The sequence below is a fragment of the Mobula hypostoma genome, chromosome 13 (assembly GCF_963921235.1).
Source record: "Mobula hypostoma chromosome 13, sMobHyp1.1, whole genome shotgun sequence".
NCBI lineage: Eukaryota > Metazoa > Chordata > Chondrichthyes > Myliobatiformes > Myliobatidae > Mobula > Mobula hypostoma.
This window is the reverse complement of record NC_086109.1, coordinates 34872770-34890377: the sequence shown is the minus strand read 5'-3', so window position 1 is coordinate 34890377 and position 17608 is coordinate 34872770. Positions and strand designations below refer to the sequence as shown.

General features: G+C 38.1%; 1 protein-coding gene across 1 annotated transcript in view; it reads right to left on the bottom strand.

Annotated features, from left to right (window-relative positions):
- Positions 1–17608, bottom strand: part of LOC134355538 (metabotropic glutamate receptor 4-like) — a 1343412-nt gene that overhangs the window by 1198844 nt on the left and 126960 nt on the right. The window contains exon 2 of the mRNA XM_063065551.1: positions 13197–14177. Within this exon, the coding sequence (XP_062921621.1) occupies positions 13197–13718 (522 nt within the window). The 5' untranslated portion in view covers positions 13719–14177. The remainder of the gene's footprint in view (positions 1–13196; positions 14178–17608) is intronic.

Below are 17608 nucleotides of genomic sequence, written 5' to 3'. Positions count from 1 at the left end.
TCACCACTCTACAACCCACCTATTTGCCCTTAGTCCAATCACGGGACAATTTACAATGGCCATTCTCAGGGTTTTATACTGCATGCCTGCTTTGATATTAAATATACTTTGAATCTTTGTGTCTTTTGACCCATTAGCCTACTAACCGGTATGTCTTTGGACTGTGGGAGGAAACCAGAGCACCTGGAGGTAAACCACGCACACAAGGAAAGGAAGGCACAAACACGCTTACAGAGGAGGCCAGAACTGAACTCCAGACTCTGATGCCCCGAACTGTAATATCGTCATACTAACAGCTACACTACCGCGGCACCTTGTGATTCCGGGCAAATCTTCAGGAGGGTCACTCCGTGGGCTCCTCAGCCTCGCCACCTGCCACAGGGGCATCCCGCATCGTGGCAAGTGCAAAGAAATCTCCAATATTGAAGATGATCTTTCAAAGGGAGGAATAACTCTTTGAACTACATCGACAAAGAGGACGATCTTAATCCCTGTCCTGTTTCCCCACGCACTGAATATATCTCCATCAGTTCCTCATTATCACTGTCATCAGGACTGTGACTGAGATCAGAGGGAGATTACTCCTGCCTGACACGCTATCAAACAAAATAATTTATTCATGGTGATGATATCTGCGTTATTCAGAAATATTTCTCACAGTTGTGCAATAGAACTTTAATATCTGTTTGAGAGATCACCTGCCACCTTGCTTTAATAACAACTATAAGCCAAATTTTTCTTTGGCACTGTGTCATCAAGGATGCATCTTCAAAGTGACATTTTTTTAGTCAAGTTGTTACATCTCCTTTCTTTTCCTTGGGCAAACACTCATCTAAGACAGGTTTTGCACTAGTCAGGCATTTTCCCTTTTAATATAAAATGCCTTGTTTAAAATAGGACACCTGGAGTAGACTAGACACTCAAACCAGATTTTGATTTCAAATCTCAGGAGTGCGTCTTGATTCTACAACCTTTTGATAGATGCAAGAGTGTTATCAACATAGGTAAAACTTATGCATATCAGTTAGACAGATGCATGAACAGACAGTGAGTGGAGGGATATAGACTAACTGCAGGCAGATGTGCAGTTTAAGCACAGCACAGTTATCGAGGGCTGAAGAGCCTGTTTTTGAGCTGTACTCTGATATATTATGTAAGAATGGTCAAACATCAACCTGGCCTTCAACACTGATCTCAGGTTCCTGCGTGTGAACTGAACATCCCAAGGAAGAGCTAACAGTATGAGGTGCTGCCATTTTAAATCTACAGCTTACCATGCAGTGTGGAGGTAATGGAGCTCAAAAGCATATTGTTGTACTGACTCCAACGCTCCCAGTTTTCTAGCCTACTTCCTGACCAGAGCATCTCATGAACCAGTTAAAATTAGTTTATGGTTTTTTAGGATACGTATTGATTCCTGACTAACATTTTAATATTTAATTACATATCAGTCCATGTTTCACTTCTCCATCCTCTCAAAATTAAGTCATTATATTTTATAGAACGGTACAGCACAGAAACAAGCCTCAACTTTTGATGTTGTCTCTGCTAACTGTAATGCCAGGTTAACTAATCTCATCTGCTGACATTTGGTCTATAATTTCTTCATTTGCTGCCTATTCATGTGCTGTTCTAAGTGCCTCAGAAGTGCTGCTGTGCTATATGCTTCCACCACTTTCTCTGAGAGTATGTACCACTCTGTATATTTGCCCTGTAAATCTCCTTTAAATGTTACTCTTCTCCCCTTAAACCTATACCCTCTAGTATTGAATAATTTTATCCTGACCACCTCCGCTGTCTACACCTCCCATAACTTCATATACCTGCATCAGGTCACCCCTCAGTATCCACAGTTCAGCAAACACAAAGCTAATATTCTCCAATCTGGCAACCTCCTGGTAACTCTCTTCTGTGCCGTTTCAAAAATCTCCATAACCTTCCTGTAACACTTCAACCAGAACTGCAAAGTTTCATACAGCTGCAACAGGACTTGTCAACTGTTAAGCTGAATGTCCTAGCGTGTGTTGGCAATCATGCCAGATTTCACATTTTCTCACCTTACAGAGCAGCTGGGCCTTTTAACATATACAGTATATAGAAACATAGAAACATAGAAAATAGGTGCAGGAGTAGGCCATTCGGCCCTTCGAGCCTGCACCGCCATTTATTATGATCATGGCTGATCATCCAACTCAGAACCCAGCCTTCCCTCCATACCCCCTGACCCCTGTAGCCACAAGGGCCATATCTAACTTCCTTTTAAACATAGCTAATGAACTGGCCTCAACAGTTTGCTGTGGCAGAGAATTCCACAGATTCACCACTCTCTGTGTGAAGAAGTTTTTCCTAACCTCGGTCCTAAAAGGCTTCCCCTCTATCCTCAAACTGTGACCCCTCGTTCTAGACCTCCCCAACATCGGGAACAATCTTCCCGCATCTAGCCTGTCCAATCCCTTTATGGAACATTTGCTCTGCTGTTACTGTATATTAACACATCCTATTTCTTCCTCCCTCGCTTCCGAAATAAATGCCACATTTCATGTTCAGTTATTGCAGTAAACCAGCATTCTAAGAAAAAAAAATTCTTTCTACTATTCCATGTTGTGACGCAAGGAATAAATTAAGCATGTTATATTGACCACTGTTTTACAATCTTCTTCAGAGCTGAGTATTAAATGAATGCATATTTTACCTCTCCTGGTACTCTTGAATATGTCACATCAAAAATAATTTAGTGTTCATTCCTTGGACTTACATTTTAAATTTGAAAGATCTTCATCCAGTTTTAACCAAAATCATCAGCAACAGGTACGCTTCTTTTCTCTAATTCTCTTCCCAACTTAATAATCCCACATCAATATATTTCTAATTGATTGACATTATATAATGATTGCTTACTAAATTGTTTCCTTTGATGCCACAGGTATCTAGCAACATTGACTCCTTTCATCTGAGGTTAAATCACTGCTTTTGATTTCTATCATATCAGTTTTCATTGTTAATGCAAACCCCTTTCTTTCTATCTTTCCACTCCCTTCTTAATACTTAAAAAGCTGTCATGTGAAATATATGTCAACCACATTTCTGTTCAATCAATTCCCCCTTTTATATGCAGTCATCATTCTCTGACACGTAGCTTCTTGAAGTATTTAACAATGGAATAGGTATCTGGAATTTAACTAAGGTCATATATACATATGTAAGCACCTGAGAGAGGACTGGGAACAGCAAAGCAAAAACAAAACCAAGGTGCTTTGTTATTTGGAATTGATTTTTGAAGGAGAAAGGACATAACAATAAGGTTACCCCTAATATATGTACAGTGCTGTCCCAGTAATATTAAGGTCGTAATCTAACATGACAGAGCGTAAGCGAAAATAAAAATGTAATATGAATGTTATTCGGCCTGCCAGAATGTCAAAGATTATATAAATGAAGTATATCTATAAGGCTTTATTTGTATATGACTGTGAGATACAGGTGTGATGGAGAAACCATTAATTATTTATTCAATGTAGTCTTTGCCTTCCCTGGCAATATCTCCACGCAGCTAGAAATGGAATAAAACTCAGTGGGATGAACCTTTGGTTTTAAGTGTCACATCGTAAATTTTCTATATTTGTCAGATGCTGGAAACCTCATGGAGCCTTCTTGAGATTTCCCAGTGTCAGTGCCAAGTGGGACCGAGTGTAGAATCAAAAAATCTCACTGGTTCCAAAGGGATTAAAAGACAAGGTCAAGTTTCATTTTTTTTTTATTATTTTAACTTTTATTTTCAAATTGATACTTTTTAATTGTTTAGAGTGCTTTAATAGCATTTAATTGGTTCATGTCAGAGATAGCTGAAAGCTGTTAAGTTAATTTCCAGCCTTGCCTTCCATTAAGCACTGCTTGTATTAGCTATGAGCAGACATTGGGCACACCGTACTTGGAAATACAGGACATAATGTTCTGGAAATTTCTTTAAAAACTTTTGGGCTTAGCGGTGGCTTAATTCCCAGCAGTATCAGTGTCATATGAGATAACATGTTTTAATTAACAGAGCGTCACTGGAAAATTATCCAAAATCATCTCCAAGGGATTGATAGTGCCTAGTCTCAAAAGTCTATTGCGTCATTGCAGGTATCTCACCTATTGACTACTAAGGCAGTTTAACGTTGCCTTTTAATTTCATGCAAGGTTAGCATATGAAAACCGCAAGGATGATTAATATCAGGGTAAGTTTACTGTTAAATGCACTCTGCTCTGCACTAATTTGTAACACTGATGTTAAAGGGCACAAGTACATAAATGCATAATGATGAAAGATTCATTTTCTCCACACAAGGCCAACCTTTGTTGCAGGACATCATACAGTGTGGCCTTCAGTGCACAACCATGAGTCACATTCTTTTCTTCTGAAAAGTTGTTAAAAAGCACAAATACTTAAGGGAGCCAACATTAATGTGGTATTGTTATCATGACTCTGAGGGGTACAAATAAAATTTGCCTCTCCTCAGCACACAATATGCCTTCTTAAATAATGCTATGAATTAAGTACCATGCATTCTTGGATAATATATACCATTAACTATTGTTAAGTAATAATTTTATTCTTTTTCATTCCAAACATTTGACTATTTTTGGAAAGGAGCTTCCCAACAGACACTTTCTTGTGATTTATGAGCTAATTTTTAGAGACCTTTTTTTAAAACAAGGGGTGGTATTCAGTGATTCTTTATACTGCAATGCAATTACATTATTTGTTTTACCAATTACAGTAATATATTCCATTCATTGTACTTTAATCTTCTCATTCTAACAGTTCAATTTCTAAATTATGACCTATACAGAAATAGCTCCAATACTGAACCAAAATTGACTCCCACCTCTAATCTTCAATGGGTCAACATTTTCTTGGTCTTTTCTTATTTACAGTTTTGGCCTTGCTTTCTTTCCTGATCTTTATCACTTAATTCTAATACCCTAACACCATTGAAGAAACACTAAATTAGCATTCCACTTTCCGGTCTGCCTATTGGAGCTGTCAAGGGAACAAAAAGAAATTGATTATGTGATAAGCAATCTGCTTATACCCACCAGCTGTTCTTTCTCACCTTTCCTCATCTTCAAAGACATTAAGAATCTGGACTGGACAAAGACAGCGTTTGTTTTGGCAGAGTCCACCCCATCTACCAGTGGAAAAAGTTTGTAACTTTCATGTTTGTAATGTACAGTACTGCTGCTGCAAAAAGTCAATATGCATGGTATTTACACAATGGGTATTCATGCCCATGACAACAAACCTAAAGTAGTGTTGCACAAGACTTGATCATTGCATGACACTAAAGCACCATTCTAAATTTCCCACAGGAGAGCAGCTGCAATTCCATGTTATGTTGTGATAGCAAAGGCACATTACCATATTGAGGTCTATGATGCAAACTATTTCTGATTTTCCAAATTCTTTTTAGTTAGTCTCTGTGCTTGCTTTAGTTATACAGAAGGCTTGTGATAATGCATTGAGTCCACTTGGAAGTAAAATATAATCATGGGGGATATTACAACAAATGGAGGTTCAAGCCAAAGTCCTAGGCTACAGCAGTCATATCATCGTAATAATTGAAGCATGAGTAAATTTTGAATATGACCTATTGGGCACAGTGCAAGATATAGTCATTCTCCATTTTGTCTGAGAGTGGGGCTAAACTGTATGCGAACATTTAAAAACAGTCAATAAATTAAAACAAGTACCAAGATGAAGACAGAGACTAAGGTGATCCAAGAACTAGTAATCCCAAGTGAGACAGCATCAGTATCAATGCTGTGAGTATTAGTGTTGGCCTTTGTGTACTTGGTAGATCAATATGATGCACCAATAAGACCCAAAAGCAGCCACAACCACTTTGTCAGCATCCCAAAGTCAATGATGACAGGAACACTGGATCACTGGAACAATTACTTCCACTCCGACACCTTGGTCATCCGTGCTGCCAAACATTTTTCCACCATTCACATGCTGCAGTGTCCCAGCCCTCAATGACTCTTCGAGATCCATGCACTTATGAACAACAAAACAACTTCATCTCTTGTTGTTTAAGCTTGGAAGGCAAATGAATCTAACAAATACCACAAGAAGGATATAGTACAAAGGGCTCTAGTTTCCCACATGCTTGTCTTCAGAAACCTTTTGACAAGGTGCTGCTCATGAGGCTGCTAAACAAGATTGGAGCACATGGTATTATGGGAAGGATACTAATATGGACAAAAATTGGCTGACTGGCAGAAGAGTGGGAATTAAATAGGGGTTTATGGTTGACTGTGGATGACTAATTGTATTATGCAGGGATCGGTGTAGGATCCATTAACTTTAACATTATTTGTTTAATGACCTGGATGATGAAATTCATGGCTTTGTGGCCAGGTTTGTGGACGCTATAAAGATAGGTGGAGGGGAAGGTAGTACTGAGGACGCAGTAAGTTTGCAAAAGGACTTAGACAGATTTGGAGAATGGGCAAAGAAGTAGCCCATGGAATACATTGTAGAGAGGTGTATGGTCATACATTTTGATAAAAGGAGTAAAGACATACACTGTTTTCTAAATGGGGATCAAATTCAGAAATTAGAGGTGCAAGGGGCCTTTGGAGTCCTAGTGCAGGATTCCCTGAAGGTTAACCTGCAGGATGAGTTGATAGTAAGGAAAGCAAATGTAATGTCAGTGTTCAGTTCGAGAGGACTAGAATATATAAGTAAGAATGCAATTCTGAAGCTTCACAAGGCATTGATCATACCACATTTAGAGTATTGTGAGCAGTTTTGGGCTCCATACCTAAGAAAAGATGCACTGGTATTGGAGAGGATCAAGAGGAAGTTTACAAGAATGTTCCAGGGAAGAGAAGTATTAGCGTACTGTATGAGGAGCATTTGATGGCTCTGGACCTGTCTTCACTGGAGTTTAGAAGAATGAAGGGGAACCTCACTGAAACTTACTAAAAAGCCTAGAGACAGCAGACATGGAGAGGGTGTTTAAAATGGTGGGAGTGTGTAGGACCAGAGAGCACAGCCTTAAAATACAAGGAAGTCCCTTTAGAACAGAGAAGGGGGAAGTTTATTTAGCCAGAGGATGGTGAATCTGTGGCGTTCATTATCAGAGACCTCCATAGTGACCAAATCATTGGATATACTCAAAGTAGAGTTTGGTAGATCCTTGATTCATAGGAATGTGAAATGTTGTGGGGAGAAGGCAGGAGAATGGGATTGAAAAGGAAAATAAGTCAGCTATGATCAAATGCTGGAGCAGACCTGATGGCTCAAATAGCTAAATCTGCTTCTGTCATATTGTCTTATGGTCTTATTATCCCCATATTGACTCTGCACAAATCATGACAGAGGTGGACAATTGATAGACAGTGGAAAATAAGCACCTCCTGATGGACAGGAATAGGAATGGAACACGTAGCAACCTAAAATGTAATCCATAAACATAAAGGATGCATGACAGCAATTCACTCTGTTAAACATCGAAGTGTAAAATGATAGCAGATGTTCTGCGGTTACACCACCTAATCCTAGAAGGGAGAGAGAGAAGGGAGAGAGATGTTCTGAGGGTGAAGGATTATTCCTGAGTGAAATCAAAAACATTCAGAGAATTGCAAAATCAAATCTTCATAAGATACGTTTTAAACTGCATTTAAAACCAATAGATTTTATGAGGTATTTATCATGGATATTCTGACAAACATCTGCACACCTTCTGATATTGAATCTGGTGGATGGCATTCTATGCAATAATTATTTATTTTCAGTTCTGTGGCATAGCTCATTAAAATATCCATTGCTTCAAAACAACATGACAAGTTAGAAAATGACAGATCTGACAAATTGACACATTTGATTAATTACAGCAAGAACTCACTTGTTTAATCAACTCATGAGGGCATGGGTTATTTGAATTCAATCAGTAGATTAATTGATTACATTTAGCCAGAACAGATTACAAAATTAAAAACAGCACACACAAAATGCTGGAGAAACTCAGCAAGTCAGGCAGTATCTATGAAGGGGAATAAACAGTTGGTGACCCTTCACCAGGACCCAAAATTAGAGGACAACAATGAATTGAATGCAGATAATTATTTAATAACGCCCGCCACTTCTGAGCTGACATTTTTTGCCCATCTGCATTAAGCCTAGGTGCCCACATAATCTTTCACACTTTCCTCATCACTTAAATAAGTCTGTCTAAATTCAGTAATTCATTCTGAATCCACCACTTCCTTTGGATGCATGATCCAGATATCAATTACAACATCTTGGCCCAATTAACTTACTCGTCAGCACGTAGAGAAACCATCTTATGAAATCCTTCATTGTTCAGCTTTAAATAGTTTTAGCACTGTAACTTCAGAGCTTGATGTCCAGTGAGCAGCCTTGCATAATTATGCACAGCCACACTGTTATTCAACAATGGAAAAACACAATGCACCCATCACCCTTTTCCTGAATTAATATCGCATAAAACAATAACTAGTTCATTTGTTTATTTTCCGATTGATTTCTAATAGGGATTGCTATGTTTGTACAATTGCTTCATGCTTTCCATAGTTGGTTATTCGTGCTCACGACTACAAGTACTTGGCCCTAGCTTCATGGGGTCTAACTAATCAGGTTGCTCATAGGGATTGTCACTGAATCTGCCGGCTGCTGATGTTACTGCTGTACACACAAACTTTGATGTTTTTATTTGCTCTGATTTCAGTACCAACAACCCTTCTTTCATCTTTTAAAATTATTTTGTAGTCGCCATTGACTTCACATGCAGTCGGTTTAAAGGGCTTCTAAACCATTATATTTATGTCAATTAGAACTTACTTGTAAAGATAGTAAAATCATTACTCTGAAGCAGCTGTGACCACTCCAGAACAGCATTGGCGCTGAGGCAATTAGAGACTCTTCGCACTGGGACCCACTGTATAGGAAGTTCACTTATTGATTTGAGGAGAAACCCTGATGTGTTGAACTGTAAAAACTTTGCACACAAGGAAAATCATTGCTCTGTTGATCAATGACTAAGGAGGAAGGTACACTTTATGCTGACCCTTGCAACACTTTGAACCTGATTCAGTCCTGAGTTGTCAAATATTGGGATAAGTTTTGTTCTCATATTGAGTTATATTTTGTTCTGATGCCCTTATCTGTAGGATTAATGAGGATAATATTAACTCCTGTCAATTGGTAAGTTGGTTTATTATTGTCACATATACCGAGCTAAAGTGAAAAACTTGTCTTGCAATCTGTTCATAAAGATCAATTCATTACAAGAGTGAATCGAGGTAATACAATGTAAACCAACAAAAACATGCAGAATCAAGTGTTAGGGTTACAGAGGAAGTAAAGTGTAGGTAGGCATTAAGATGCAAGGTCATAAGGTAGATTGTGAGGTCAAAAGTCCACTTTATCACACTAGGGAACTGTTCAATAGTTCAATACAGTGAGGTAGAAGTTGACCTGGAGCCTGGTGATATGTGCTTTCAGGCTTTTATATCTTCTGCCAGATTGGAGTGGGTAGAGGGGGAAATGATACTGGTAAAGAATGAGCAATATCAGAGCAGCTATCACCATTCACTGTCCTCTCAAATTAAGCAACGTCTTCTGTGATTTTTGGCAGAGGAAAGCAACGTGCAGCAAAGAAAAATAAATCATGAATTTAAGCAGCACAACTTATTTCAAATACCTCTCTAAAGAACTTTCCATTGTAATGTAACACCAGTTTGCGTAAAAACACGGGTCTTTAGGTCTTTAAGGTGAAAATTCATTCCCATGAAAATGTAAATGAAACTCTCTCGGGATTATGTGTTGATCTTCTAATCTCTATCTTTATTATTGTTTGAAGGATGCTTCTCATTGATTATTCTGTTATTGTAGCCAAACATGCCATCACTTTTAATTAATTTAAAATAAAATAAAATCTCACTGATTTGGTTTTCTGCAATAACATTGTTTATTTGCACAGCTGTAATGTAATGAAGTATTCAAAATTAATTATGCGAGTCCAAAATCTGTTGCAAAATAGATGCAAGAATTTTATTTGAACAATAACAGACAGAAGTAGCTCAAGCAAAGACAAAGTGGCTCTTAATTGCAGAATTTCTGAATGGTCACCAAATTATGTCAAGCTCACAATTGTAACCTTGTTAGTCTGAGAGAATGTTGTTCAAACTATTGTGCACTTGGAAATGACATGAAATGTTCATTCATTGTGCTGTTTAATATTTTTATTGCTAAATATCTTGAATACCTCTTGCTTTCATGAACTTTTATCCTGAATAGTTACACATAGGTGTACGTAGAAGCTCCCCTGCAGGCACTTTTGTGATTTATGAGATACCTTCTAGCTTTCTTTTTCACAATCAAATTCAATAGTTTACTAGGCTGCTGTGCTTCTCTTTTCAACTCTATTAATGATTTGACCTATTTCCTGAGCTGCACACTGTGATAATCATTTTCTTTAATTTCTCTCAGTCTCTTAATTGTGACCTCCCTCAAAATGGTAGATCCATCCCAATCCAAAAAAATGGCTCTTGCCTCTTATATTTGTAGGATTGAATAAATGTGTTCTACACTCACAGGTAACCACAGCCTTGCTATTTTGCCCCCTCCCCCAATTCTAATTAACACACTGTAAACTCTTGGACCACATGAGAAACACATAAATAATGCTTAGATTTTATCCGTTTCACACACTATTATACATGATATTCTTGCCATTCTATTGAACATTGCTATTACTGTATTCCAATGCACTGGCACAACTTAACAGATAAGTAGAGAGAATTGGTTCTGTTAAAGATGAGAGTAAGATCAGTCTATGGCACATGGAAAGGCACATTAAGTGGATGCTCTGTAGTTGATCATTTCTTCTTAGGGCTCACTGGTGCAAAATTTTATTATGCATGAAGTCCAAGATCCCAAGTGCCTGACATACTCAAAAATTTCCCTGATGACTATACTACTGATTTAAAATGAGAATAACTTTCCTTGACATCTAGGCAGCACTCAGAATGCAGCATCAGAGTAGGTAAAGTTGGTCAATGATCATTGACAGAAGACTTGAACTAATGCCTCTCACAAAAGAAGGCGGTTATAGTTAATAGAGGCCCATCATCCCAGCCCTAACCATCACTCTGAGGACACTCTCCTGGCCTCAGCCACATTCAGTTGCTTTATCAATAACTTTCCTTTCATCAAACAATCAGAAATAGGATCTTTTGTTAACAAATGACAAAGTTTAATTTCATTTGCAGTTCCTCATGAGATGAACTGGCCCGTGCAGCATTACCTAGACAACATAAGGGTACAATCTCATTAGTGCTAAGTGATACTCTCATCACAGAGCTGGCAAGCATTGACCAGCAAGAGATGGTCCAAACATTTACACTTGGCATTACCATCAATGAGTCTATCATGCATTGCATGTATTTACCAAGGGTAAATTTCAATCTGGCATTTGCCGGAAATATAATCAAAAATAATGCTGTGAACTAGAGTCTGGAACCAGCTCTGTCATTCTGTTTCTTATTTATTGGTGGTAAGTTGCTTTCAGGAAATCATAAGGAAGTAAGTTACTTACATATTTGGAACTGAAAAGATTATGTTTGCCATTATGATGAAATAGTACACCATTATTATGCAATGTTAAGGTGCAGTTTGCACTCAGAACTCGGCACTGGACATGACAGGGAATCACAGCAAATGATACAAACATCTGCCCCAATTTAACTGCAGACATTAACCATATTTTATTATTCCTTCTTTAACATCATTGTGACCAACCTATGAGATTAAAGACTGGAAATGTATTCCTTTTTCATGCTAAGTAGTAAATGAAATAAGGGCTTTTCAGACTGGCCATCTTGAAAGTGGCTTGTAAATAACTACAGCTCCACCCTTCCAGAGTTACTCTGCACGAATTATTTATCATATTACATACACCAAACTTATGGTCATATCCATCTCAGTAGCTAATCTTAGATTGGCAACATTCTGCTGGAACTACACATCCTCTGTTCTATTAAGAGCACAAGATGATTAAACAAATGTTCTCTATCATTTACAGGCTAAGTCTTCATTCCTTTATAGAATACAATACCTATATAGTGTGAGATTCTAATTTTTTTCCATCAGCGTAGATCTAAACTGTTCTGTACTAGAATATATAGAGACAGTTCTTTTTTGACAATGAATTATAACCACTTTTTATTAGTGAAGCCTCTTCCAAAATAAGATTAATAAATATTAGATAGACTGCTCCAAATTAATACCGTATATAGCAGATTATAGATAATCTTTCAATGTATTAGAATACAAATCTTTACAATATAAAAATATTCCATACATTAGATATTTCAATATGTGAAACAACCACCTCTTCACAAGAGGATTCCAAAATGGCTAGAAGGGAACAGGAATACAGAGATCAAATCAATAACAGCTCAATAATCTTCCAAAATTAGTTGCAATTATTTTATTACACCAGACAAATTCACCTGCATACATTAGCATTGGTTCAAGTTACAGTCTTCATACTCGGTAGAAAAACTTTGGTTGCTTCTGTTTCTGATCATCATGATGTCAGTACATTTAATTTAGTGGCTGGTAATTATTGACAATGCATTGCAACCCGGTGTTTTGACTTTATCAGAGAAGAACCTTCATATTATTTGATTGCATAACTTTTGTACCATAAAACATGCATGCAAGTTTTTCTCTAGAGTGTTCAGTCAATCAGTCAGGAGGGTGCTAAGGTCATAACATTCAGCATGACAACAGCTTACAGTAAGCCGATAACTCCACAACTCACTTTATAAAGAATTTGACAAACTTTGAATTAGTGTGGTTGAAGAGTAATGGAAATCAGATATATTAAGGTACAATATATATATTTTTGGTAATTCCTCAAATTAATGTTGTGCAATGTTGGAATACAACTGTTTTCTTTACAATATAACAACATTCCATACATTAGATATTGTATCATTGTACTACTCATGCCGATGAATCACAATTGCAAAATCCAGGGATCTCATTTTTTTTATACACCGAAAAATCAGAACAATATTCAGTGATTATTCCAATAAAATTCAGTAGATCCATCATTTGCCTGGAACAGCAACATCTCAGTAAATTTAAAGATATTTACTTCAATAAGAAGGCTTACCTTAAAAAGACGAAGTATGTTGGCCACCATTATAGATACAGAACTTCCTGAAGCACCTATAACTCCCACCACTCGTTCTGGCTTGGTAATGATTGGTGGTCCTCCACTCATACACTTCACATCAGTGCTATCCTTATCAATCAAAGCTTGCACAAATGTCAATGACTGCTCCAAGGCATGGGTGTCTCTGGAACAAGTATCCAGGATCCGAGCACCCAGCGTGATATTTGGAAGAAGTTCTTGATCATTGTTGATCCTATCTAAGGCAAACAACATCGCTTCTAACCTGTGTATTCCTTTTTCTTTCTTCAGCTCTCCACAGTTAGCAGCAGACCCACCCCGTGCATGCACAGGGAAAAGGCCCCCCAGAGCAATGTCCCCATCAATTCTAATGGAATTCACATGGGGACGTGATGATGCTTTTGGCTTTCCAATAACAGGACCAAGCCATTGAAAGCTAACCAGAAATAAAAGCAAAGATAACCGTTCAGACCAAAAATAGAAATCTCTTTTACATGCCATAGTTATGGAATTATCATTTCTGACATAATACAGCCAAGAAAAAAAATATTGTTGAGTTGCTGCGGTGTTAGCAGTCTATGCAATTATCTGGGATTGGCTTGGAAAACACCTAACAAAAGGTAGGCTTTGCCCATCAAATTTATCAAAAGACATCTGTGGAGTTGAAATATGTTGATTTATTTTCCACTGCATATTTAATAAAACATTGCTGAGGTTTGTAGTTTTTTCACTTCAAACTTCCATTTGCCATGTTTATTGTAGCTCTTTTAGATTCCTGTTGTGTTTCTGTTTTGCATCAGTTGGTAAAAATTCTCCTGAGATATAAGAACTCGTTATGTGCTTCCTGAACAAAGCTTGTTAGCCCTTTCACTCCCACTGAAATATATCCAAAAGAGCCAGAAATAGGATGTGTTGTCACCAGTTATCAGATTCAAAGGTCTAACATGATGCACGACATTTCTGCAAAAGAGGGAGAAAAAAATTAGAGTCAAACGTTTAAACAATGCTGATGCAGTTTTCAATAATTATATAAAACTGAAAGCTCACGGTGTGAAGCTGTACTGTGTTAATAATTCTATATTCAATTATGTTAAAGAAATACAAGAAATAAAACAATTCAATAGCACACTAGTGAAATGTGTTTACTCTTCATTTTAAATTGCAATCTACAGTATGTTAGAAAAATTCTGAAGTAAGGAAGCATTCAAGAGCAGGGTTATCCTATCATTTGGAAGTCAAATCATCTTCAGGCAACAGAAGCCATGATCATATTTTCCATTTTCACAGTACTCAAGATTAAACTTAAATGGGAAAAACTTCTTTACCTGAAATGAATTCTGTACTTGAATACATAAAACAGAATATTTAATGATTTGCCTCTTCCTGCAATAATCATTACTTTAACCACAAAAAGATAAAGAATTGCAAATTCTTAACTAAATCTTGCTGAACATTGAGTTTGTTTTTAAAGATCCACACACCATATGCATTAGAAAACCTGAATATGGAAAAGCTTCAAATATCGGATTTAATGAAGTGATATTGTTAGGTGTGCAACAGCTCATTCAAGTTCACTACCTGATCACAAAGTTGCCACCAAATTCCAACCATTCTAGCATGCAGTGAACTACTGCTACAAAATAACGTGTGTCAGTGATAATAAACCTGTTTATTATCACTTACACGCTTTACGGAGGGGTTGGATTCCATGTCACAGTTTTTAAAACAATAAACCCCCATTTCCATTGAATTCCATGCTGCGAGTGGAGATGTTTTTATTTCATTTTAAGCCATTTCATCAGTGATAACAGAAAAAAGCCACTGTCATTAATTAACAGCCAAGGCCAACATTAGATTTGATAGTTTAAGGTTCACACAAAAGAAACAAATTCTGTCATTTTAAAAAATTTTGGACACAATACAATGGGGCAATGCAATATAGATATGGTATCACCACATTGATTGAGTTGGCAGTCACAGCTGTGTTCCTCCTTTGCCACACACTCACCAGTCCAAGAACATATGAATGAATATTTTAGGGTGCAAAACTTAGGGTTCACCTGCAGGGCGTATTCTCTGATGCGCAACACGTGCAGATTAGAAAACGTTTCTCAAAGTAGGATATCTAGGAAAGCAATGGGCTCTGAGGATTGGCGTTCATGAGAGAACTGTGATGTAGAGGAACTTTGAAGGTTGGGGGGAGCACAAGGTTAACATCTGGTAATTTTGTGGAAGTGGAATAAAGGCTGAGGGATTACCTGACCATGGCTACTCCTCAAAGAAATGTAGCACCTCAAAGAAAAATATCTCATGGATATCTCTGTGGGTTCCCCTGCAAGAGGATCCTTGACTTCTTAACCGAAAGACCACAGTCTGTATGGATTGGTCAAATATCTCCTCCTCACTGAGGATCAACACTGGTGCACCTTAGGGGTGTGTGCTTAGCCCACTGCTCTACTCCCTCTATATCCATAACTATATGGCTAGGTATAGCTCAAATACCATCTATAAATTTGCTGATGATACAACCATTGTTGATAGACTCTCAGGTGGAGATGAGAGGGCGTACAGGAGCGAGATATACCAGCTAGTGGAGTGGTGTTACAGCAACAACTTTGCACTCAACGCCAGTAAGATGAAAGAGCCTATTGTGAACTTCAGGAAGGGTAAGATGAAGGAACATCAACTAATCATCAGAGAGATCAGAAATGGAGAGAGTGAGCAATTTCAAGTTCCTGGATGTCAAAATCTCTGATGACCTAACCAGGAAATCAAAATATTGATACAGCTATAAAGAAGGCAAGACAATGGCCATATTTCAATAGGAGTTTGAGGAGATATGGTTTGTCATCTAAAACACTCGAAAACTTCTATAGATGTACCAAGGAGAGCGTTCTCGCTGGCTGCTTCACTATCCGGTATGGTGGGGGGGGGGTGGAGAGGGGGGAAATCTACTGCACACAACCAAAAGAAGCTACAGAAAGTTGTAAATTATTGAACCCCATCTTGTGTACTAGCCTCCATTGTATCCATTGTATCTTCAAGGAGTGGTGACTTAGAAAGGTGGCATGCAGTATTAAGGACCCCCATCAGCCAGGACATGGTACTGTAAGGATAGAGAGACAGAAGCCTGGAGGCACACACTCAATGATTCAGGAACAGCTTCTTCCCTCTGCCATCCAATTCCTAAATGGACATTAAACCCATGAGCACTACCTCACTTTTTTATAATATTAACATAGAACATAGAATAGTACAGCACAGTACAGGCCCTTCGGCCCACAATGTTGTGCTGACCCTCAAACCCTGCCTCCCATATAAGCCCCCACCTTAAATTCCTCCATATACCCGTCTAGTAGTCTCTTAAACTTCACTAGTGTATCTGCCTCCACCACTGACTCAGGCGGTGCATTCCACGCACCAACTACTCTCTGAGTAAAAAACCTTCCTCTAATATCCCCCTTGAACTTCCCACCCCTTACCTTAAAGCCATGTCCTCTTGTACTGAGCAGTGGTGCCCTGGGGAAGAGGTGCTGGTTATCCACTCTATCTATTCCTCTTATTATCTTGTACACCTCTATCATGTCTCCTCTCATCCTCCTTCTCTCCAAAGAGTAAAGCCCTAGCTCCCTTAATCGCTGAATTATTTCTGTTTTGCATTATTTTTAATCTAGTTAATGTACATATTTATATCCTGAATTGCATTGTACTGCTGCGTCTAAGTTAACAAATTTCATGACACATGCTGGTAATAATAAACCGGATCGTGATTAAGCGATGAAGAGTATGGCAGTGCTTCACTCTGAGACATCAGTTCACATGTCCGTAGACTGGACAGGTATGGCAAAGGATGGACTGAACTGTGTCTGCCAACCCAATCAACATCATGGTGTCATATCCAAATTTTATTGTCTACTAAAATTCAGCAACTAAAGACAAAAAATAAACAAAATTTGTTGCTTCTTTAGCATTTTGCATTTAATTATTTATTTCCCCCGCTTAAAATCCACAAGAATGTTATGATGAGGTTGTATAAGGCATTGGTGAGGCCGAATCTGGAGTATTGTGTTCAGTTTTGGTCACCAAATTATAGGAAGGATATAAATAAGGTTGAAAGAGTGCAGAGAAGGTTTACAAGGATGTTGCCGGGACTTGAGAAACTCAGTTACAGAGGAAGGTTGAATAGGTCAGGACTTTATTCCCTGGAGCGTAGAAGAATGAGGGGAGATTTGATGGAGGTATATAAAATTATGATGGGTATAGATAGAGTGAATGCAAGCAGGCTTTTTCCACTGAGGCAAGGGGAGAAAAAAACCAGAGGACATGGGTTAAGGGTGAGGGGGGGAAAGTTTAAAGGGAACATTGGCGGGGGCTTCTTCACACAGAGAGTG